The sequence below is a fragment of the Piliocolobus tephrosceles genome, chromosome 1, assembly GCF_002776525.5.
Source record: "Piliocolobus tephrosceles isolate RC106 chromosome 1, ASM277652v3, whole genome shotgun sequence".
Lineage (NCBI taxonomy): Eukaryota > Metazoa > Chordata > Mammalia > Primates > Cercopithecidae > Piliocolobus > Piliocolobus tephrosceles.
In genome coordinates, this window is record NC_045434.1 from 179,050,149 (window position 1) to 179,074,180 (window position 24,032).

The window sequence follows — 24,032 nt, forward strand, 5'->3', positions numbered from 1 at the left end:
TGTGAGCAAATGTGAAGGACTCAGGTCCCTCACCTCTCCCTGGGACTGGAAACCAACCACCTTCCCAAGGCTGGCATCCAGTCCGTCCTCTCCCTACCTAACAGGAGAAACTACAGGCCTGACTGAGGAGACCCTCAAGGCACCGTTTATGAGGCTGAGATAGGAGTGAGAAGTTTGTTTTGGATGGGGCGGGGCTTGGGGTAGGGGAGGAAGGGTCTCTGAGGTGAGATCCTGAGATGGAGACAATGACAACAGCAGCCGCCATTTTATTGCACATCAGCCACAAACCCCGCCTTCCATGCACAATGACATTTCATCCCCACAATCGATGAACACAACCATGATAGCCACAAACTCCCAACTCCTCCAGCTGCTAGTGCTCAACGGGGGAGTCCCCGCCAGGTCTGTCTCATTGCAGAGCCCATATTCTTTCTGCCTGGCAGCAGTTACTCTCCTCAATGAGCCGGCACTGATGCAGTCTTGGGTGGACACCAGTCACCCCTATGGAAATCTTTGATGGATGTTACAGGACAGAATTGGATTTGAGGGGTTTTGGAAATGGGGCTCAAGAGTCTTCATCATGAGGCGTTTCTGCGTCTACTGACCTGAGATACAGACACGAAGTTCCATGGACACAAACACCCAGTTCCAAGGAGGCACGCATTAACCTTCCCATGATGTGGATGTGTAGGAACACATGGGCCGTTAATCACATTGCACCACTCTTCTGCAATCCACAGAAGAGCTGACCCAGCCTGGGGGCATACACGCACTCATGTATACTCAGCGTCCACATGCACTCACACCCTGGCTCGGCTCTGGGGACGCTGAGGCCGGTGTGGGAAGAAGGGCTCTGGCTCTGTCAGATGAGGCTGGCGATGCTGGATGTGGTCTCGTGACGCCGGCCAGCAGACAACTGTCCTGAGATGCTGAAGATGCTGCCATGGCCGCCATGGCCACTGTGGGTGGAGGAGGTGGGCATACAGATGGAGGGGCAGTGTCCACTCACGCCCACTTGATATAGCAGCAGGCCCAGCAGCAAAAGCGAGCCCAAGGCAGCCAGAGCAATGCCCACAGACAGCATGGCGGCCAGCGGCCGAGCAGGGGCAGGGGCAGCGGCCAGCCCGGCCAGAGTCAGGCCAGTGACCAGCAGCACGAGGCCACTCAGCAGCACCACGAGGGCATCGGCCCCTCCACCACTGCGCAGGAGGGCCACATGGTGGGCCTGGCGGATGCAGTTCATGTCCTGCACAGCCGAGCTCATCAGCTGTTTCACCAGAACCAGCAGAGCCAGCAGACAGAGCACAGTGCCCGTTGCTAGCCGCCATTCACCTGAGCGGCTGCTGGTGGTTGACAGCAGTGCCACGCCGCCCGCGCCACAGCCTGCCACGAGGCCCACTGCCACGACAAAGCAGAGCGCCGAGCGCCGTGGCTGCTGGGACCACCACAGCTCCACTTGCTCTGCCAGCATGTCCGGGGGCAGCCCCCGGCCCCCTGGGGCTTGAGCCTCCTGTTCAGACATGGCTTGGTCAGGCAGAGGTCAGGGTAGGTCAACGTCAGGGGTCAGAGGGTGCAGATCACAGCCTGGAGCACCCGCCACCTGCTTGGCAGCTACAGGCCCAGAGTCCCATTCCTCTCACAGTCCAGGATATAGTCACCCTCACCTGTAGGGGAAGAATCACAGTCTTACCTTCCCAGCCCACCTGTCCCCCATGGTCCCACCTGGGGAGCCTTGGGGATGACCCCTGAGAATCCACCCCGGTGTCCCCCCAAATCTCCCCTGGGAAAGCCCCCTCTGCAGCACTGTCCCTTGGAAATGGCTCTCCAATGACCCCAGAAGAGTATCTTGCCCATACAGTACCCCCCAAAACCCTCCAGGGAATCCCCTCACCCAGGTCCTGACCTCTCTGCCTCTGGCTGTCTCAGTCGCTGGTCCCATCCCGGCTGGCTGAGGGAGCTGGTGCCACGGTGGACGATGGGACGAACAGCCAGAGATAAAGCCTCATTCAGGATCCTACTCACATGGCCTCAGCTGTCACCACTGGTTCCTGGGGGGGAGCTGTGGGGATGGAGGGGGTGCTTATGACTTAACCCTTCTGGAACCAGAAGCCTGACTGACCTTGACACTTCTCTTTTAGGGCTGTGTCTCCTTCTTCTCTGTGGGTTAGGACCAGACCCCTAACACCCTCCCTCCCCTAACATCCCATCCAATCCCACAGCCATGAGTTTGGTGATATAAGCTGCCAGTTCCCAAATTCCTCTCTCCAACCTACATCTCCCTCCTGAGTCACTTGTCACTTTGATGTCCCTGTGATGCAACAGGTCCCAACTCAAGCTCATTATCTTACTCCAAACTGCTCCTCCTGCGTTCCTCGCTTCAGGCATGCCATCACCGCCCTCTCAGTCAGCTCCTCCTCCCTCTGCAGTATCTAATCCACATCTTGTCCCCAGGGCTCCACCTCTAAACACTTCTTTAGCCAGTTCCCTGCTCTTGTACCCACGGCTCCCGCCTCCACCTCCTCACTGGTCTTTCTGCTCCCCTTGCTCTTCTCCACACTCACCATTCCCTCATGCCATCCTCCTCCACGATTTCTCTAAAGTGGAGCAAAGGAAAAAAGAGGGCTCTGGATTTGAACCCCAGCTCCAGTCCTTCCCACCGGTAGGAGCATGGCCAGGCACCTAACAGTGGTTGCTGATTTAACCTGTCTTCCAGAGGACAGCATGTCTCACACTGGTCAAAAATAATGCACATGAGGTCCCTGCCCTCAAGGAGCCCCAGTCTGCAGCAGGAGACAGAGACAGAAGCAAGCAGGCTGATGCCTGTGCTAAGTGTGGGTGGGGGTTAGTCAGTCCAGAGCTCTGCAGAGCCCAGGAGAGGGGTCTAGGGGAGGCGCCAGGAAGCCTGAGTGGTTCATCTACAGCCTCAGTCTCCTTATCTGAAAAGTGAGGACAATAACATTTATCTTGAGGGGTGGGGATGAGCCACCTGACATCTTCGTTTCAGAATTCCAATGGGGCCTAGAGCCTGCATAGATGCTCAAAGTGTGCTTTTTGAATACATGAAAACGATGTTACCCCTCCAAAGCAGGACAGGGCAGAAGACGTAGGTCCTGGGTCATTCTGGGAATATTACTATGTGGCTGTACACAGGTTACATCCTGACAAGGTATCTGTCCTCCCGGAGACTCCTCTGCAGAGGCTGACCCCTACCCCTCAGGTGGGCAGGGGCTGGTTCCAATGCCCCCAAGGAAGTGGGGGAGGTGGGCGTGGCCATGGAGTCTGTCCCAGCATTCCCCTGGGCTGTGACTTCACTGGTCTGAAAGTGCTTGCAGAGGTGTGCTGAGACAGCGGGGGCCAGGCTGGGAGCAGGGTGGAGGTTCTCAGGGGAAAAGCGAGTGGGAGAACGTAGGGGCGGTGGGGTGTCGGGGGACAATGGGTAACTCACGAGAAGCCTGGACGTGCTGGATCCGATCTGAGAAGGCAGGGCTGAGCAGGTGGGGCACTCTAGCTCGGTTTCCGGGGAGACAATTCACCTGCCTAACCTGCACTCAGGTGAGCCTGGGGGGAGGAGGATGAACAGGTGTCGTTTCCAGGGCAGGGCCTGAGCCGATTGGCTGACGTGGCACTGCTCCTTCTGCTGGGCTGAGGCATTCCTGGGAAGGGAGGGGCTTCTGTCTGCTGCTGTTAGGGCTGGGAACACAATTCGCCGACCTGGGCAGCAGGAGGAATGTTGTCTATCTGCCCCAGAGTCTGGGCGCCAACCCATTCCCCAGCTCCGACCCGATTTAACTTTAGCTCCAGCTTCAAAACCACCCCCCCGACTCCAGCTGCAGCTGCACACCCTAGCTAGAACTCCCAGCTTCCACCCCTGCCCCAGCTCCTGCTGCACATCTCAGCCCCAACCCCCAGCCCCATTTCCAAATTCAATTCCAGTTCCAACTCCAAATCCAACCTCAAATCTGGCTAGAAATCTCAGCTCCCAACTCCTAACTCCCACTCAAATTCTGGACTAAGGTCCTAGATCCCAACCTCATGCTCAGCCTGAACCTTGACTCCTGTTCCTGAATCCAGCCCCCAAACCCAACGCCAACCTCAAACCTAGCTTTAGCCCCAAATTCCAACACCAGCAGACCGCAAACACAGTCCCAGTACCTCCATTCCTTGGCCCTAGGCTGGAGCCTCCAAAAGCCCTTCGCTCATTCTCCCTCCAGCGCCTGGCTTGCCCCACAGACTGGATCCTACTGGGGAAGCAGGATTTGAGTGAACAGGGAGGAGAGGTGAAGGCCTTTCAGGCGGGAGACAGGAGCTCCCAGAATAAACACTTCAGAATAAACGCCACACTCCTTCACAAGGCTCATAAAGCCTCTGCCACATGCACCAGGTCGGTCATTTGCCACTGGCACCCTGCCCTCCTCTCTGCCCCTCCAGTTTTTGAACTCTTTGAGTTCTCTCTTGCCTGGGATATTTGCCACTCCCCAGCCTCAGTCTGGGCAACTTGCATTCTTCAACTGAGACGCTACCTCCTCCAGGAAGCCCTCCCTGATTTGCAGGCTGGTTTAGGTGCCTCTTGGGTGCACCCATGGTGCCTGTGCTTCCCCAACAACTACTCTTACTGCAATGTGCTTAATGCCTATTATGCATTTACCTGTCATCCCCTGCTAGATGTGTGGTCCCCAGCAAGTACAGGGACAGTGTGTCTTTTACTAATCATCATGACCTCAGTAGCTAGTATGTAGGAAGTAATCAATACATATTTGTTCAATGATTGATTAGCAGACTAAACGATAGCGTGAACTGACAGCTGCGGGGGGTTTGAGCAGGAAGCATGTGAGATGAAGCTGGAAAGACAAGTTTGGCTCAGGCTGTTCAGGGTCTTGAAGGCCCATAGTGAGGCACTTGGACCGTGTAAGGGGCCCATGGAGGGTTCTGAAGTTTAACAGGGACACGGTCGGAGCTTCTAATAGGCAAATCTGGCACCACACACACACGCCACCCTCCGGACTGGTGAAAGGCAGGCTGGCTGGAGCTGGTGTAGGCTGTCCCTCATCTCCTGGACCAGCCCCTGTGGTGTCTCTTGCTTTCTCCTTCTCATGTGTGTGAACTAGAAAAGAAAAACAAGATCACACTTATCTTGTCATTATCAGTTCACAAAATAATTGTACTTGGCCCGCTTTTGCCATCTCTTTGCTTTGTTCCGTGGAGATGACTGGAGGCCAGTCATAATTCTAGAACAGCCCTGTCCACTAGAAATATAGCCTGAGCTGCCTGGCACGGTGGCTCACGCCTGTAATCCCAGCACTTTGGGAGGCTGAGGTGGGTGGATCACAAGGTCAGGAGTTCAAGACCAGCCTGGCCAACATGGTGAAACCCTGTCTCTGTTAAAAACACAAAAACTAGCCAGGCATGGTGGTGGGTGCCTGTAGTCCCAGCTAGTCAGGAGGCTGAGGCAGGAGAATCACTTGAACCCGGGAAGCAGAGGTTGCAGTGAGGTGAGATTGCAACACTGCACTCCAATCTGGGTGACAGAGCGAGACTCCATCTCGGTGGGGTGGGGGGAGAAAAAAGAAATATAGTGTGAGCCACAGATATAATTTAAACATTTCTAATAGCTGCATTCAAAAATGAAAAAGAAACCCATACGATTAATACATTTAAATTAATATATTTTAATTGCAAAACACATTTTAATATATGTTATTGATGAGCTGTTTTACAGTTTTATTTTGTACAAAGTATTTTATTTTTATTTTTAAAAATAGAGATGGGGGTCTCGCTGTGTTGTCCAGGCTGTTCTCAAACTCCTGGGTTCAAGCGATCCTCCTGCCTCGGCTTCCCAAAGTGCTGAGATTACAGGCGTGAAAAAAGTCTTGAAAATCTGGTGGGTATTATTTTACACTTACAGTGCATCTCATTTATCCCAGCCACATTGCAAATGCCCAGGCACCACATCTGTCGTGTGGCTGTGTCCTTACTGGATGGCATGGCTCTAGATGTCCTTCCCCTCAGAGAAAGGTCAGGGCAGGCTGGATCAGGAGGATGGTTGGGCGGAATGGGGTGGGGAAACAGTGGTGTGGCATTGCAGGTGTTCATCCTGCCACTTTGCAAAGCATTATAAAGGTATCCCCTTTATAATAAAGGGGCTTGACTCAGAAGAGCAGGGGAGCCAGGGGCCCAACAGGGCTTGCTGGCTGCAGATTCCTCTTGTACACATCTGACATTTATTTACCCACTCTGGTCCCCAGGAGAGTCCAGTCCCAGCCAGACCCATGGGCCAGCTGTCCCAGGCAGAGCTGCAGCAGGGGACCCATGAAAGTTTCCTTCTTTTTCCCCTTCCCTTGGGGGTTTGAAGGGAACTTTTTGGATGGGAGAAACAAAGCCTAAAAGCTTCGTTGGTTTAAACATTGATTGGGCAAGGCTCTATTCTAGTTCTGGGTCTTATCAAGTAACTTGGAGTCAAGTGGAAAGGCAGGCTTCTCACAGGGCTGTTGAACTCTGTCCCCAAAACAGAGGTTGTTGGGGTAATTCAGACTGGTGACGGTGAAGGTCAGCAGGAGGAGGCAGCCGTGGGCACAGAGCGGAAGGTGCAGACGAACCACCCACAGATCCACAAGAAGGTGGCGAATGGGAGTACTTGGGGGAGAACGCAGAGGCTGCGGGGCTGTCTCCCAGCTTCTGCCATGTTCCCACCACAGGCTGTTCTCAACCCAGTGGCCCCAGTGATCCAGTTAGAGGTGCAGAGTCCCTCCAGTGGCCCGCCTCCCTCAGAGGAGCAGAGTCCTCCCACCGCCTTAAGGCCCTCTCTGGCTTCATTCCTATTGCCTCAGAGCCTCTGCACCAGCAGCTCCATCTGCCTGGAATGCTTCCGATCCACATGACTCCCTCCCTCCCTCCTTCAGGAATGTTCTCAAATGGCATTTTCTCAGGGAGACCTCTTGGTCACCTTGTCTCAAATTGCAACCTCCCCAGTACTTCCTATCCCCTGTCCTTATGTCTTTTATTTCCTTATGTTTCTCCTTAGCATGATCACTCTGACATGCTATATATCCTTCTTATCAAATGGGAATTTTGCCTCCTAGATAGTAAGCTTCCTGAAGGAAAGGATTTGTGTCTGTTTACTGTCCTATCCCTACCTCTTGGAACAGGACTGGCATAGAGCAGGTGCTCAATAAACATTTGTTGAATGAATGAATGGTGGAAAGAACACTGGATTTGGAGCTAGATTGATCTTGAAGGTTCAAGCCCCAGCTCTAGCTGTGTAACCAGAGAAAAACTGCTTAACCTCCATGTGTCTCATTCATTTGTAAGATGGAGATGACATAACTTACTTTATATAGTTGTAGGGGGATTAAATAATATAATTCGTCTGGGCATGGTGGCTGGCACCTATAATCCCAACACTTTGGGAGGCTGAGGTGGGCAGATCACTTGAGGTCAGGAGTTCAAGACCAGCCTGGGCAACATGGTGAAACCCCGTCTCTACTAAAAATGCAAAATATTTGCCAGGCGTGGTGGCGGGCACCTGTAGTCCCAGCTACTTGGGAGGCTGAGGCAGGTAATTGCTTGAACCCAGGAGATGGAAGTTGCAGTGAGCCAAGATCGCGCCACTGCACTCCAGCCTGGGCAACAGAGCAAGACTCTGTCTCAAAAAGAAAAGAAAAGAAAAAAAAAGAATGAATCCATTCAGCATCCATTGATCATATCCTTCCTGTGGCCCAGGTGTTGTGCAGGTGCTGGAGATATTGTGGTGAGTGGAGAGGCACTGTTCTTGCCATCCTGAGGGCAGTCTCAGGGGACAACGGGCGTAAGGCATAGCACCTACAGGCTTCCAATGTCTCCAGGCTCCCACTCCCTTCTTAGTGAGTGATAGTTCCCCGAGATAGACATCTTTTGGAGTATTGGTCCCATTCACCATGACCATCCTCACTGCAAGGAAGAATCCCAACGACCAGATTATGTTTTGTGACCCACCACTGCAGCTACAGTTGATTAGATAGAGCCTCAGACTCTAGCTAGGCACCCAGATAGGTGAGTGTCCTTTGTGGGTCCAGACAGCGGGATCTGCTCCTCCCAATTTGGGAAATTTTAAAAGGAATTTCCATTTGTAGATGGAACAAGCCCAACTGACTGAGAGGGAAGCGCTGCGACTGTTTCAGTACGGACACTCCTGGGGACTTGTTTGTACTTGTGTGTTATGTACCGGCAAGTGAGCATCTTTTTTGGGTACCAGATGGCGGGTCAGCTCCTCTCAATTTGGGAAATTCCTTGAGGAATTCCCATTTGCTGGTTGATCAAGCCCAAACACAGAAGAGAGAGGAAGCACCCTGACTGTTTCAGTTTGGACACTCTACAGGCTTGTGTGTTGCTACAGTAGTTGGATAGTGTTCTGGTGATTGTGTGTGTTTGATACAGTCATGAGGAATTAGAATTCAATTTGATAATCTTTTGCAATACTGTTTGGCCCCAATCTTGTTTGGAATCTGGAGTTGGCTGTTGAATGGGAAAGTGGGATGGAGTCGCATGTATCCAGGCTTTTGTGCTGCTGTTGTAAGCAGAGTCGGGCCTGGTTAATATGTGATGTTTTCCTTTGGTGCTGTTTAGCCCCAGTGTTCTTTGGAGTCTGGGGAGGTTTGGCCCTTAAAAATCAAACTGCCATGAAAACTGCTTTACTCAAAATTTTGGCTCATAGCCTTTGTTGGATTACCTGTCAGGGCAAACAAAGTGTAACCATGTAAAGCTGGTGAGTTTGTATTGCTTTGGCATGGGTGAAGTTTCAAGGTAAAAGCTATTGGATTTTCACTTGTATATGTGTCTACATACCTAGATGTGTTTATTTGTATGTACACTTGCTGTTATATGCTGTGTTGGCTTATAAGAGCGCTCATAAATTAAGTAAATAAGTCTAAGCAATTTTCTTTTCTTTTCTTTTTTTTTCTTTTTTTTGAGATGGAGTCTCGCTCTGTTGCCCAGGCTGGAGTGCAGTGGTGCAATCTCAGCTCACTGCAAGCTCCGCCTCCCAGGTTCACGCCATTCTCCTGCCTCAGCCTCCCGAGTAGCTGGGACTACAGGTGCCTGCCACGACGCCCAGCTAATTTTTTGTATTTTTAGTACAGATAGGGTTTCACCGTGTTAGCCAGGATGGTCTGGATCTCCTGACCTTGTGATCCTCCTGTCTCGGCCTCCCAAAGTGCTGGGATTACAGGCACGAGCCACCTCACCTGGTCAAAGCAGTTTTCAAGTTCACATGACTTAAGTAAATCTTTACTAAACAAACTGGTTTTAAAATTATTGGTAAAATGAAAATATAAATGTCTTCAGAATTGTCAGCATACATTTCTGTCTGAATTTTGTATTTGTCACCACGCTTGCCCTTAACTTGGAGGCTCTAAAGTGAGCACCTGAAGTTCACTGGCTATGAAAATACTGGTTAGGCCGGGTGTGGTGGCTTATGCCTGTAATCCCAGCACTTTGGGAGGCTGAAGCAAGCAGATCACTTGAGGTTAGGAGTTTGAGACCTAACCTGGCCAACGTGGTGAAACCCCATCTCTACTAAAAATACAAATTAGCTGGGTGCACTGGTGCACACCTGTAATCCCAGCTACTTGGGAAGCTGAGGCAGGAGAATTGCTTGAACCCAGGAGGCAGAGGTTGCAGTGAGTTGAGACTGCACCACTGCACTCCAGCCTGGGTGATAGGGTGAGACACTGTCTCAAACAAACAAAAAAGAAAAAGAAAAAAGAAAAAAATTGGTTAACAAGGAAATAACCAACTTTAAATGATGGTGTCTAATAACTGTTTTCAGAAATAATCTAGATTAACTGATAAAAATGAAAGAATTGAGTACATGTAAATGGCATAAATGTTTTAGGTATACTTTTTGTGTACTTTTAAATCTTAAAATTATTTTGATGCTCATTAACATCTGCATCATATCCAGTTAAGAAAGGGTTATGATACTGGGAAATATGTTTCTAGAAATTGTGGAACTGTTCTCAGCTATAAAATGCTCTGATAGTTCAGGATTTATTGCTTCATAGGGTTTCACTAAAACTTAAGGTTACCAAGGATAGGAATTAGAGTTAATATATAATTACACCTATAAAATGTGCCATAAATGTGCTATTAGTGAGAAAAAGAATAATTATATTTAATTCAGAAGTTATTTAAAAGTAAAATTAATTCAAATTATGGACTTGAAAATGATTATAAAACAAAGTACTAAGGAACCAGTAAGCAAAGGAAAGAGGTGTGAAGAAAGTCATGGATGTGAAGATGTATTTTTGGCAAAGAAGATTGTAAATAAAAGATAGTAATTTTGTATGAGAAAAGATCTTGTGTGGTGAATTTTTTGTCCTGGAGTAAAATGTCTGGTTATTTAAAGAAAAAACAAGAAGAAAAAAATCTGGGACTGGATGGAAAACCCAGTCATGTTGTAAAAAGACTTATTTTTTTAAGTTCTGAACAGAAATAGTACATTATATATTTTGTTGTTTGGAGAAGTGGATGAGAGTGGAACTGTTTTAAGTGGTGGTTGTTTCCAGGGTGAGTCAACTGAATCAATAGTTTGGGTTGGTTTCAGATCGTTTCCTTTAATGAAGGATGTGTGGTATTATTTCTGAGGACTCTGTTCTGTTCCATTGGTCTATATCTCTGTTTTGGTACCAGTACCATGCTGTTTTGGTTACTGTAGCCTTGTGGTATAGTTTGAAGTCAGGTAGCGTAGCGTGATGCCTCCAGCTTTGTTCTTTTGACTTAGGATTGTCTTGGCAATGCGGGCTCTTTTTTGGTTCCATATGAACTTTAAAGCCGTTTTTTCCAATTCTGTGAAGAAACTCATTGGTAGCTTGATGGGGATGGCATTGAATCTATAAATAACCTTGGGCAGTATGGCCATTTTCACGATATTGATTCTTCCTATCCATGAGCGTGGAATGTTCTTCCATTTGTTAGTGTCCTCTTTTATTTCACTGAGCAGTGGTTTGCAGTTCTTCTTGAAGAGGTCCTTTACATCCCTTGTAAGTTGGATTCCTAGGTATTTTATTTTCTCTGAAGCAATTGCGAATGGAAGTTCATTCATGATTTGGCTCTCTGTTTGTCTGTTACTGGTGTATAAGAATGCTTGTGATTTTTGCACATTAATTTTGTATCCTGAGACTTTGCTGAAGTTTCTTATCAGCTTAAGGAGATTTTGGGCTGAGACAATGGGGTTTTCTAAATATACAATCATGTCATCTGCAAACAGGGACAATTTGACTTCTTCTTTTCCTAACTGGATACCCTTTATTTCTTTCTCTTGCCTGATTGCCCTAGCCAGAACTTCCAACACTATGTTGAATAGGAGCGGTGAGAGAGGGCATCCCTGTCTTGTGCCAGTTTTCAAAGGGAATTTTTCCAGTTTTTGCCCATTCAGTATGATATTGGCTGTGGGTTTGTCATAAATAGCTCTTATTATTTTGAGGTACATTCCATCAATACCGAATTTATTGAGCGTTTTTAGCATGAAGGGCTGTTGAATTTTGTCAAAAGCCTTTTCTGCATCTATTGAGATAATCATGTGGTTCTTGTCTTTGGTTCTGTTTATATGCTGGATTACGTTTATTGATTTGTGAATGTTGAACCAGCCTTGCATCCCAGGGATGAAGCCCACTTGATCATGGTGGATAAGCTTTTTGATGTGCTGCTGAATCCGTTTTGCCAGTATTTTACTGAGGATTTGTGCATCGATGTTCATCGGGGATATTGGTCTAAAATTTTCTTTTTCTGATGTGTTTCTGCCAGGCTTTGGTATCAGGATGATGTTGGCCTCATAAAATGAGTTAGGGAGGGTTCCCTCTTTTTCAATTGATTGGAATAGTTTCAGAAGGAATGGTACCAGCTCCTCTTTGTACCTCTGGTAGAATTCAGCTGTGAATCCATCTGGTCCTGGACTTTTCTTGGTTGGTAGGCTATTAATTATTGCCTCAATTTCAGAGCCTGCTATTGGTCTATTCAGGGATTCAACTTCTTCCTGGTTTAGTCTTGGAAGAGTGTAAGTGTCCAGGAAATTATCCATTTCTTCTAGATTTTCTAGTTTATTTGCGTAGAGGTGTTTATAGTATTCTCTGATGATAGTTTGTATCTCTGTGGGGTCGGTGGTGATATCCCCTTTATCATTTTTTATTGCATCTATTTGATTCTTCTCTCTTTTCTTCTTTATTACTCTTGCTAGCGGTCTGTCAATTTTGTTGATCTTTTCAAAAAACCAACTCCTGGATTCATTGATTTTTTTGGAGGGTTTTTTGTGTCTCTATCTCCTTCAGTTCTGCTCTGAACTTAGTTATTTCTTGCCTTCTGCTAGCTTTTGAATGTGTTTGCTCTTGCTTCTCCAGTTCTTTTAATTGTGATGTTAGAGTGTCAATTTTAGATCTTTCCAGCTTTCTCTTGTGAGCATTTAGTGCTATAAATTTCCCTCTACACACTGCTTTAAATGTGTCCCAGAGATTCTGGTATGTTGTATCTTTGTTCTCATTGGTTTCAAAGAACATCTTTATTTCTGCCTTCATTTCGTTATGTACCCAGTAGTCATTCAGGAGCAGGTTGTTCAGTTTCCATGTAGTTGAGCGGTTTTGATTGAATTTCTTAGTCCTGAGTTCTAGTTTGATTGCACTGTGGTCAGAGAGACAGTTTGTTATAATTTCTGTTCTTTTACATTTGCTGAGGAGTGCTTTACTTCCAATTATGTGGTCAATTTTGGAATAAGTGTGATGTGGTGCTGAGAAGAATGTATATTCTGTTGACTTGGGGTGGAGAGTTCTATAGATGTCTATTAGGTCCACTTGGTGCAGAGATGAGTTCAATTCCTGGATATCCTTGTTAACTTTCTGTCTCGTTGATCTGTCTAATGTTGACAGTGGAGTGTTGAAGTCTCCCATTATTATTGTATGGGAGTCTAAGTCTCTTTGTAAGTCTCTAAGGACTTGCTTTATGAATCTGGGTGCTCCTGTATTGGGTGCATATATATTTAGGATAGTTAGCTCTTCCTGTTGGATTGATCCCTTTACCATTATGTAATGGCCTTCTTTGTCTCTTTTGATCTTTGATGGTTTAAAGTCTGTTTTATCAGAGACTAGGATTGCAACCCCTGCTTTTTTTTGTTCTCCATTTGCTTGGTAGATCTTCCTCCATCCCTTTATTTTGAGCCTATGTATGTCTCTGCATGTGAGATGGGTCTCCTGAAGACAGCAGACTGATGGGTCTTGACTCTTTATCCAGTTTGCCAGTCTGTGTCTTTTAATTGGAGCATTTAGTCCATTTACATTTAAGGTTAATATTGTTATGTGTGAACTTGATCCTGCCATTATGATATTAACTGGTTATTTTGCTCATTAGTTGATGCAGTTTCTTCCTAGGCTCGATGGTCTTTACATTTTGGCATGTTTTTGCAGTGGCTGGTACCGGTTGTTCCTTTCCATGTTTAGGGCTTCCTTCAGGGTCTCTTGTAAGGCAGGCCTGGTGGTGACAAAATCTCTAAGCATTTGCTTATCTGTAAAGAATTTTATTTCTCCTTCACTTATGAAACTTAGTTTGGCTGGATATGAAATTCTGGGTTTAAAATTCTTTTCTTTAAGAACGTTGAATATTGGCCCCCACTCTCTTCTGGCTTGTAGAGTTTCTGCCGAGAGATCTGCTGTCAGTCTGATGGGCTTCCCTTTGTGGGTAACCCGACCTTTCTCTCTGGCTGCCCTTAAGATTTTTTCCTTCATTTCAACTTTGGTGAATCTGGCAATTATGTGTCTTGGAGTTGCTCTTCTGGAGGAGTATCTTTGTGGCGTTCTCTGTATTTCCTGAATTTGAATGTTGGCCTGCCCTGCTAGGTTGGGGAAGTTCTCCTGGATGATATCCTGTAGAGTGTTTTCCAATTTGGTTCCATTTTCCCCCTCACTTTCAGGCACCCCAATCAGACGTAGATTTGGTCTTTTTACATAATCCCATACTTCTTGCAGGCTTTGTTCATTTATTTTTCTTCTTTTTTCTTTTGGTTTCTCTTCTCGCTTCATTTCATTCATTTGATCCTCAATCGCTGATACTCTTTCTTCCAGTTGATCAAGTCAGTTACTGAAGTTTGTGCATTTGTCATGTATTTCTCGTGTCATGGTTTTCATCTCTGTCATTTCATTTATGACCTTCTCTGCATTAATTATTCTAGCTATCAATTCTTCCACTCTTTTTTCAAGATTTTTAGTTTCTTTGCGCTGGGTACGTAATTCCTCCTTTAGCTCTGAGAAGTTTGATGGACTGAAGCCTTCTTCTCTCATCTCGTCAAAGTCATTCTCTGACCAGCTTTGATCCATTGCTGGCGATGAGCTGTGCTCCTTTGCAGGGGCAGATGCGCTCTTATTTTTTGAATTTCCAGCTTTTCTGCCCTGCTTCTTCCCCATCTTTGTGGTTTTATCTGCCTCTGGTCTTTGATGATGGTGATGTACTGATGGGGTTTTGGTATAGGTGTTCTTCCTGTTTGATAGTTTTCCTTCTAATAGTCAGGACCCTCAGCTGTAGGTCTGTTGGAGATTGCTTGAGGTCCAGACCGTGTTTTCCTGGGTATCAGCAGCAGAGGTTGCAGAAGATAGAATATTGCTGAACAGCAAGTGTACCTGTCTGATTCTTACTTTGGAGGCTTCCTCTCAGGGGTGTACTCCACCCTGTGAGGTGTGGGGTGTCAGACTGCCCCTAGTGGGGGATGTCTCCCAGTTAGGCTACTCGAGTCAGGGACCCACTTGAGCAGGCAGTCTGTCCATTCTCAGATCTCAGCCTCCGTGTTGGGAGATCCACTGCTCTCTTCAGAACTGTCAGACAGAGTCGTTTGGGTCTGCACAGGCCTCTGCTGCTTCCCCTGTTGTTTTTTAGCTGTGCCCTGTCCCCAGAGGTGGAGTCTACAGAGACAGGCAGGTTTTCTTGAGCTGCTGTGAGCTCCACCCAGGCCTGCCTTACAAGAGACCCTGAAGGAAGCCCTGAACATGGAAAGGAACAACCGGTACCAGCCATTGCAAAAACATGCCAAAATGTAAAGACCATCGAGGCTAGGAAGAAACTGCATCAAATAATGAGCAAAATAACCAGTTAATATCATAATGGCAGGATCAAGTTCACACATAACAATATTAACCTTAAATGTAAATGGACTAAATGCTCCAATTAAAAGACACAGACTGGCAAACTGGATAAAGAGTCAAGACCCATCAGTCTGCTGTATTCAGGAGACCCATCTCACATGCAGAGACATACATAGGCTCAAAATAAAGGGATGGAGGAAGATCTACCAAGCAAATGGAGAACAAAAAAAAGCAGGGGTTGCAATCCTAGTCTCTGATAAAATAGACTTTAAACCATCAAAGATCAAAAGAGACAAAGAAGGCCATTACATAATGGTAAAGGGATCAATTCAACAGGAAGAGCTAACTATCCTAAATATGTATGCACCCAATACAGGAGCACCCAAATTCATAAAGCAAGTCCTTAGAGACTTACAAAGAGACTTAGACTCCCATACAATAATAATGGGAGACTTCAACACTCCACTGTCAACATTAGACAGATCAACGAGACAGAAAGTTAACAAGGATATCCAGGAATTGAACTCATCTCTGCACCAAGCAGACCTAATAGACATCTACAGAACTCTCCACCCCAAATCAACAGAATATACATTCTTCTCAGCACCACATCACACTTATTCCAAAATTGACCACATAATTGGAAGTAAAGCACTCCTCAGCAAATGTAAAAGAACAGAAATTATAACAAACTGTCTCTCTGACCACAGTGCAATCAAACTAGAACTCAGGACTAAGAAATTCAATCAAAACCGCTCAACTACATGGAAACTGAACAACCTGCTCCTGAATGACTACTGGGTACATAACGAAATGAAGGCAGAAATAAAGATGTTCTTTGAAACCAATGAGAACAAAGATACAACATACCAGAATCTCTGGGACACATTTAAAGCAGTGTGTAGAGGGAAATTTATAGCACTAAATGCTCACAAGAGAAAGCTGGAAAGATCTAAAATTGACACTCTAACATCACAATTAAAAGAACTGGAGAAGCAAGAGCAAACACATTCAAAAGCTAGCAGAAGGCAAGAAATAACTAAGTTCAGAGCAGAACTGAAGGAGATAGAGACACAAAAAACCCTCCAAAAAAATCAATGAATCCAGGAGTTGGTTTTTTGAAAAGATCAACAAAATTGACAGACCGCTAGCAAGAGTAATAAAGAAGAAAAGAGAGAAGAATCAAATAGATGCAATAAAAAATGATAAAGGGGATATCACCACCGACCCCACAGAGATACAAACTATCATCAGAGAATACTATAAACACCTCTACGCAAATAAACTAGAAAATCTAGAAGAAATGGATAATTTCCTGGACACTTACACTCTTCCAAGACTAAACCAGGAAGAAGTTGAATCCCTGAATAGACCAATAGCAGGCTCTGAAATTGAGGCAATAATTAATAGCCTACCAACCAAAAAAAGTCCAGGACCAGATGGATTCACAGCTGAATTCTACCAGAGGTACAAAGAGGAGCTGGTACCATTCCTTCTGAAACTATTCCAATCAATTGAAAAAGAGGGAACCCTCCCTAACTCATTTTATGAGGCCAACATCATCCTGATACCAAAGCCTGGCAGAAACACATCAGAAAAAGAAAATTTTAGACCAATATCCCCGATGAACATCGATGCACAAATCCTCAGTAAAATACTGGCAAAACGGATTCAGCAGCACATCAAAAAGCTTATCCACCATGATCAAGTGGGCTTCATCCCTGGGATGCAAGGCTGGTTCAACATTCACAAATCAATAAACGTAATCCAGCATATAAACAGAACCAAAGACAAGAACCACATGATTATCTCAATAGATGCAGAAAAGGCTTTTGACAAAATTCAACAGCCCTTCATGCTAAAAACGCTCAATAAATTCGGTATTGATGGAATGTACCTCAAAATAATAAGAGCTATTTATGACAAACCCACAGCCAATATCATACTGAATGGGCAAAAACTGGAAAAATTCCCTTTGAAAACTGGCACAAGACAGGGATGCCCTCTCTCACCGCTCCTATTCAACATAGTGTTGGAAGTTCTGGCTAGGGCAATCAGGCAAGAGAAAGAAATAAAGGGTATCCAGTTAGGAAAAGAAGAAGTCAAATTGTCCCTGTTTGCAGATGACATGATTGTATATTTAGAAAACCCCATTGTCTCAGCCCAAAATCTCCTTAAGCTGATAAGAAACTTCAGCAAAGTCTCAGGATACAAAATTAATGTGCAAAAATCACAAGCATTCTTATACACCAGTAACAGACAAACAGAGAGCCAAATCATGAATGAACTTCCATTCGCAATTGCTTCAGAGAAAATAAAATACCTAGGAATCCAACTTACAAGGGATGTAAAGGACCTCTTCAAGAAGAACTGCAAACCACTGCTCAGTGAAATAAAAGAGGACACTAACAAATGGAAGAACATTCCACGCTCATGGATAGGAAGAATCAATATCGTGAAAATGGCCATACTGCCCAAGGTTATTTATAGATTCAATGCCATCCCCATCAAGCTACCAATGAGTTTCTTCACAGAATTGGAAAAAACGGCTTTAAAGTTCATATGGAACCAAAAAAGAGCCCGCATTGCCAAGACAATCCTAAGTCAAAAGAACAAAGCTGGAGGCATCACGCTACCTGACTTCAAACTATACTACAAGGCTACAGTAACCAAAACAGCATGGTACTGGTACCAAAACAGAGATATAGACCAATGGAACAGAACAGAGTCCTCAGAAATAATACCACACATCTACAGCCATCTGATTTTTGTCAAACCTGAGAGAAACAAGAAATGGGGAAAGGACTCCCTCTTTAATAAATGGTGCTGGGAAAATTGGCTAGCCGTAAGTAGAAAGCTGAAACTGGATCCTTTCCTTACTCCTTATACGAAAATTAATTCAAGATGGATTAGAGACTTAAATGTTAGACCTAATACCATAAAAACCCTAGAAGAAAACCTAGGTGGTACCATTCAGGACATAGGCATGGGCAAGGACTTCATGTCTAAAACACCAAAAGCAACGGCAGCGAAAGCCAAAATTGACAAATGGGATATGATTAAACTAAAGAGCTTCTGCACAGCAAAAGAAACTACCACCAGAGTGAACAGGCAACCTACAGAATGGGAGAAAATTTTTGCAATCTACTCATGTGACAAAGGGCTAATATCCAGAATCTACAAAGAACTCAAACAAATTTACAAGAAAAAAACACACAACCCCATCAAAAAATGGGCAAAGGATATGAACAGATATTTCTCAAAAGAAGACATTCATACAGCCAACAGACACATGAGAAAATGCTCATCACTGGCCATCAGAGAAATGCAAATCAAAACCACAATGAGATACCATCTCACACCAGTTGGAATGGCAATCATTAAAAAGTCAGGAAACAACAGGTGCTGGACAGGATGTGGAGAAATAGGAACACTTTTACACTGTTGGTGGGATTGTAAACTAGTTCAACCATTATGGAAAACAGTATGGCAATTCCTCAAGGATCTAGATCTAGAGGTACCATATGACCCAGCCATCCCACTACTGGGTATATACCCAAAGGATTATAAATCATGCTGCTATAAAGACACATGCACATGCATGTTTATTGCAGCACTATTCACAATAGCAAAGACTTGGAATCGACCCAAATGTCCATCTGTGACAGACTGGATTAAGAAAATGTGGCACATATACACCATGGAATATTATGCAGCCATAAGAAAGGATGAGTTTGCGTCCTTTGTAGGGACATGGATGCAGCTGGAAACCATCATTCTTAGGAAACTATCACAAGAACAGAAAACCAAACACCACATGTTCTCACTCATAGGTGGGAACTGAACAATGACATCACTTGGACTTGGGAAGGGGAATATCACACATCGGGGCCTGTCATGGCGGGGGAAGGGGGAGGGATTGCATTGGGAGTTATACCTGATATAAATGACGAATTGATGGGTGCTGATGAGTTGATGGGTGCAGCACACCAACATGGCACAAGTATACATATGTAACAAACCTGCACGTTATGCACATGTATCCTAGAACTTAAAGTATAATAATAATAATAAAAAAAAGAAAAACTGTGATATGGATACAAAGTTTTAATGTTAGGAAAGATTAGTCTTGTCCTTAAGGAAATTATATTGATTAGAATTTCTCTCAAATGAATTTAAAGTGACATTCACTTGGATTAAGTAGTAATAAAAAAAGGTGATATTTTCTAGTGGTTTTTTAAAATCTCAAGTAGTTTATCACTGATTGACCTTTATGTATATAACTTGAAAACAAAATATGTGGCCGGGCGCAGTGGCTCAAGCCTGTAATCCCACCACTTTGGGAGGCTGAGACGGGTGGATCACGAGGTCAGGAGATCGAGACCATCCTGGCTAACACAGTGAAACCCCGTCTCTACTAAAAAAAAAAATACAAAAAACTAGCCGGGCGAGGTGGCAGGCGCCTGTAGTCCCAGCTACTCGGGAGGCTGAGGCAGGAGAATGGCGTGAATCTGGGAGGCGCAGCTTGCAGTGAGCTGACATCTGGCCACTGCACTCCAGCCTGGGTGACAGAGCAAGACTCCGTCTCAAAAAAAAAAAAAAAAAAAAGGAAAACAAAACAAAATATGTGCAAGTGGTGCACTGGTTTGAAGATTTTGGCAGTAAAAGTTACCTAATCAGTTCTCAGTACTGTGTCTAGAAACCAGTCTTGGAAGTGTGATAATCTGTTTTTAAAATAGCTGAAAAGAAATTGTTTTGTCCTTGTTCTTACTTTGTCCTTATTTTGTTGTATAGTATTGTGTCCAGAATTGGTTCCTTCCGGTGGGTTCTTGGTCTTGCTGACTTCAAGAATGAAGTTGTGGACCCTCGCAGTGAGTGTTACAGTTCTTAAAGATGGTGTGTCCAGAGTTTGTTCCTTCCGATGTTCAAATGTGTCCAGAGTTTCTTCCTTCTGGTGGGTCCGTGTTCTCGCCTGACTTCAGGAGTGAAGCCGCAGACCTTTGCAGTGAGCTCTTAAAGGTGGCGCATATGGAGTTGTTTGTTCCTCCCGGTGGGTTCATGGTCTCGCTGACTTCAGGAGTGAAGCCACAGACCTTCGCAGTGAGTGTTACAGTTCTTAAAGGTAGTGCGGACCCAAAGAGTGAGCAGCAGCAAGATTTATTGCGAAGAGTGAAAGAACAAACTCCCCACAGCCTGAAAGAGGAACCCAAGCAGGTTGCCACTGGGAAGCTCAGATGGCCAGCTTTTATTCCCTTATTTGGCCCCACCCACGTCCTGATGATTGGTCCATTTTACAGAGCACTGATTGGGCCATTTTTACAGAGTGCTGACTGGTGCATTTACAAACCTTTGGCTAGACACAGAACACTCATTGGTGTGTTTTTACAGAGGGCTGATTGGTGCGTTTACAAACCTTTAGCTAGACACAGAGCACTCATTGGTGTGTTTACAATCCTTAACTAGACAGAAAGGTTCTCCAAGTCCCTACCTGACCCAGAAGCCCAGCCAGCTTCACCTCTCAGTATTTAAGTGAAAGATTATTTCTCATATTGAATTTACAAAACTGATACTTGCATTTACCATATTTTGGAGGAAAAAGTTGTCTTAGTTTGATAAGTTTGGCATAGGGCTTATCACATTTTTGATGCTTTGGGTCACAGTTCTGTCACTAGAATACTAGCAATTAGACATATGCAATGAGTAACCTAACTATTTTAATACACTGGTTTGAAATACTGCAGGCAGTTATTCCTAAACACTAAATCACAGTGTTTTTATTTGTAACATGTTAGAGAAAACGATAGGACTTTCTTTAGTATAAATATCCTAGTAACTAATGCTTGTGTTGTTAAGTTACAGGGCTTTGACTCTTGAGCCTCAAGAAGGCACTAACCTGATAAATTTTGAGCATTGGATCGATACCAGTCAAATCCTCAGGACAGTGATGCAAGGCCAGTGACTGGGCCCATGTGTTGGAATAACAGGGTTTTCTTGGAGTATTGATCTGCTCTTTAATAGAAAATTGGGACCAGGCATGGCGGCTCATGCCTGTAATCTCAGCACTTTGGGAGACTGAAGTGGTAGATCACTTGAGGCTAGGAGTTCAGGACCACACTGGCCAACATGGCGAAACCCTGTCTCTACTAAAAATACAAAAATTAGCTGGGCGTGGTGTCATATGCCTCCCAGCTACTTGAGAGGCTGAGACATGAGGATCTCTTGAACCCAGGAGGTGGAGGTTGCAGTGAGCCAAGATGTTACCCCACTGCACTCTTGAATGCAGGTTTCTGATAACTTTGGAGATTGTGTCATTGGATTAGAGAGAAAACTTTCAGGGCACTTATTGAAAGGCTGATGTGCTCATATCCCAATATGAAACAGAGCAAGAGTTGATTGCATGGACTGAACTAATAAGGGACTGAATTTTTTTTTTTTTTTTGAGACGGAGTCTTGCTCTGTCGCCCGGGCTGGAGTGCAGTGGCCGGATCTCAGCTCACTGCAAGCTCCGCCTCCTGGGTTTACGCCATTCTCCTGCCTCAGCCTCTGGAGTAGCTGGGACTACAGGCGCCCGCCACCTCGCCCGGCTAGTTTTTTGTATTTTTTAGTAGAGATGGGGTTTCACCGTGTTAGCCAGGGTGGTCTCGATCTCCTGACCTTGTGATCCACCTGTCTCGGCCTCCCAAAGTGCTGGGATTACAGACTTGAGCCACCGCGCCTGGCTGGGACTGAATTTTTTAATGGTTTTTGTTGTTTGAAATATTGCTGATTCTTTTTGTTTTCCGGAGTCTGGAGAATTTTTTTCTTTTGAGCTATTTATATCCTTGAAATATACTTTAAGTGTATTGAGTAGAGTATACTCCTGTAAACACAATTTGAAACATGTTTCTCTCTCTGCCTAATTTCTCCAGAATTTGGAAACTATTTGTGAATATTCTTTTTTTTTTCCTGAGATAGAGTCTCACTCTGTCACCCAGGCTGGACTGCAGTGGTGCGATCTCTGCTCACTGCAAGCTCCGCCTCCCGGGTTCCTGCCATTCTCCTGCCTCAGCCTCCCGAGTAGCTGGCACTACAGGTGCCTGCCACCATGCCCAGCTAATTTTTTGTATTTTTAGTAGAGACGGGGTTTCACCATGTTAGCCAGGATGGTCTCGATCTCCTGACCTCATGATCCGCCTGCCTCGGCCTCCCAAAGTGCTGGGATTACAGGCATGAGCCACCATGCCTGGCTGAATATTCTTAATTCATGGCAATGTGTTTGTTTTCATACATGAAATAAGAACCTGTTTTCTTTTGTAATGGGACACACTTGGAGGAACTGGTTATTTCCCCAGTGCTTTGAAATGGCCTTGTGATAGGTTCCAGCAAAGCTAATTTAGGAGAGCTTATGTTGTCAAGCTTCTTGCTACACTTTGATTCTTGCTACACTTTGTGTAGGTAATCAGGTCAAGTATATGAGACTGAAGCCTATTTTGCAGGTAGATTGGTCCTGCTGTGATTCATCTTTGGTGGAAGTGGCAGACTGGAGAAAGAAAGACGTTTCAGAAGAAAACTCTGTATTAGATTAACTTTTGATTCCTCAGCGGCCACATGGTCACTCATGGTATGGAGCTGCCTATGACACCCCTCCTCAGCATGAAGCAGCCAGAAACATTGACAGCCAGATTCCTCATGATTGAGCAACTGATAAATAGAAAGGGAGCACTGGCCAGGCGCGGTGGCTCAAGCCTGTAATTCCAGCACTTTGGGAGGCCGAGACGGGCGGATCACGAGGTCAGGAGATCGAGACCATCCTGGCTAACACGGTGAAACCCCGTCTCTACTAAAAAATACAAAAAACTAGCCGGGCGAGGTGGCGGGCGCCTGTAGTCCCAGCTACTCGGGAGGTTGAGGCAGGAGAATGGCGGGAACCCGGGAGGCGGAGCTTGCAGTGAGCTAAGATCCAGCCACTGCACTCCAGCCCTGGCAACAGAGCGAGGCTCCGTCTCAAAAAAAAAAAAAAAAAAAAAAAAAGAAAGGGAGCACTGAAACTGGCCCAAGACTCCCAAACTCCCAAAGACTGTTCTTTTGGAGGAACATAGAAATTGATCCTTCTGCTGTTAAAGCTTGAAACTTGTATTAGTTTTATCTGAGTTCCTTCCTCAGGAAAGGACCTTCAAAAAAAGTATCAGAGAACTGAAACTCACCAGATCACTGCACCAGATGCCTCCTTGCCTCTCCATAGTCCTTGTTTTCTTACACATTGTTACATTTCTTCGCTGGTATATAAACCCCTAGTTTTAGTGAGGGAGATGGATTTGAGGCTGAGCGCTCATCTCCTTGGCTGCAGCACCTGATTAAAGCCTTTTTCCTTGGCAATACTTGTCCTCTCAGTGATTGGCTTTCTGTGTGGTGAGCAGCAGGACCTGGACCAAACCTCGGGTGTTTCTCTAACATTCTCATGGTTCCACTTATAATACACTTAATATGTTAATACATGCAGCAGGTGTTTGGCACTAATTCCTATTTGTAGCCCCTGCCAAATCCCATAGATGAGTAATATATATAAATCTACATAGTAGATGAGCAATATATAGAAATTCTTGTATGCTACTGGTCATAGTAGGTGATTAGTAATGCTAGTCCCTCCTGCTTCCAGGTGCACAATGCTAGTCCCTCCTGCTTCCTTGGAAATCTGCTCCTCAGCCTACCTCAGCTTAGGGCAGTCTGGGCACATCTTAGACATGCTTGAAGCCTAAGTATGCCCTTGAACCTCCAGTGGTCTAGGAGAGCTCACCCCAGTGGAGTTCAGAAAGAGTGAACTCCCATTCCTGGCCCTAAGATGCCTTCCCTTTCACTTCTCACTCCGAATCCAGAGGAGTGATTATAAGGGGATCCTACTTGGGCACACAGATGTTCCCAGGCCTTCAGGTACTTCCTGGGACCAGCAATGGCTGGCTATATTTTGTA

At 45.4% G+C, this 24,032-nt stretch overlaps 1 protein-coding gene across 2 annotated transcripts; it reads right to left on the bottom strand.

Annotated features, from left to right (window-relative positions):
* Nucleotides 1–237: 237 nt before the first annotated feature.
* On the bottom strand, nucleotides 238–4,262 carry TMEM125 (transmembrane protein 125). 2 transcript variants are annotated; one of them, XM_023221583.2, is made up of 4 exons: nucleotides 4,153–4,262; nucleotides 3,446–3,558; nucleotides 1,904–2,059; nucleotides 238–1,664 (listed from the first exon to the last, which is right to left on the bottom strand). In XM_023221583.2, exon 4 carries the CDS (start codon nucleotides 1,520–1,522, stop codon nucleotides 863–865), a length of 660 nt encoding a protein of 219 aa, XP_023077351.1. In that variant the 5' UTR covers nucleotides 1,523–1,664; nucleotides 1,904–2,059; nucleotides 3,446–3,558; nucleotides 4,153–4,262; the 3' UTR covers nucleotides 238–862. The 2 variants fall into 2 exon arrangements, with proteins under 2 accessions (XP_023077351.1, XP_023077352.1); XM_023221584.2 differs by having other exon boundaries at nucleotides 3,446–3,653.
* Between the last annotated feature and the right edge of the window lie 19,770 nt (nucleotides 4,263–24,032).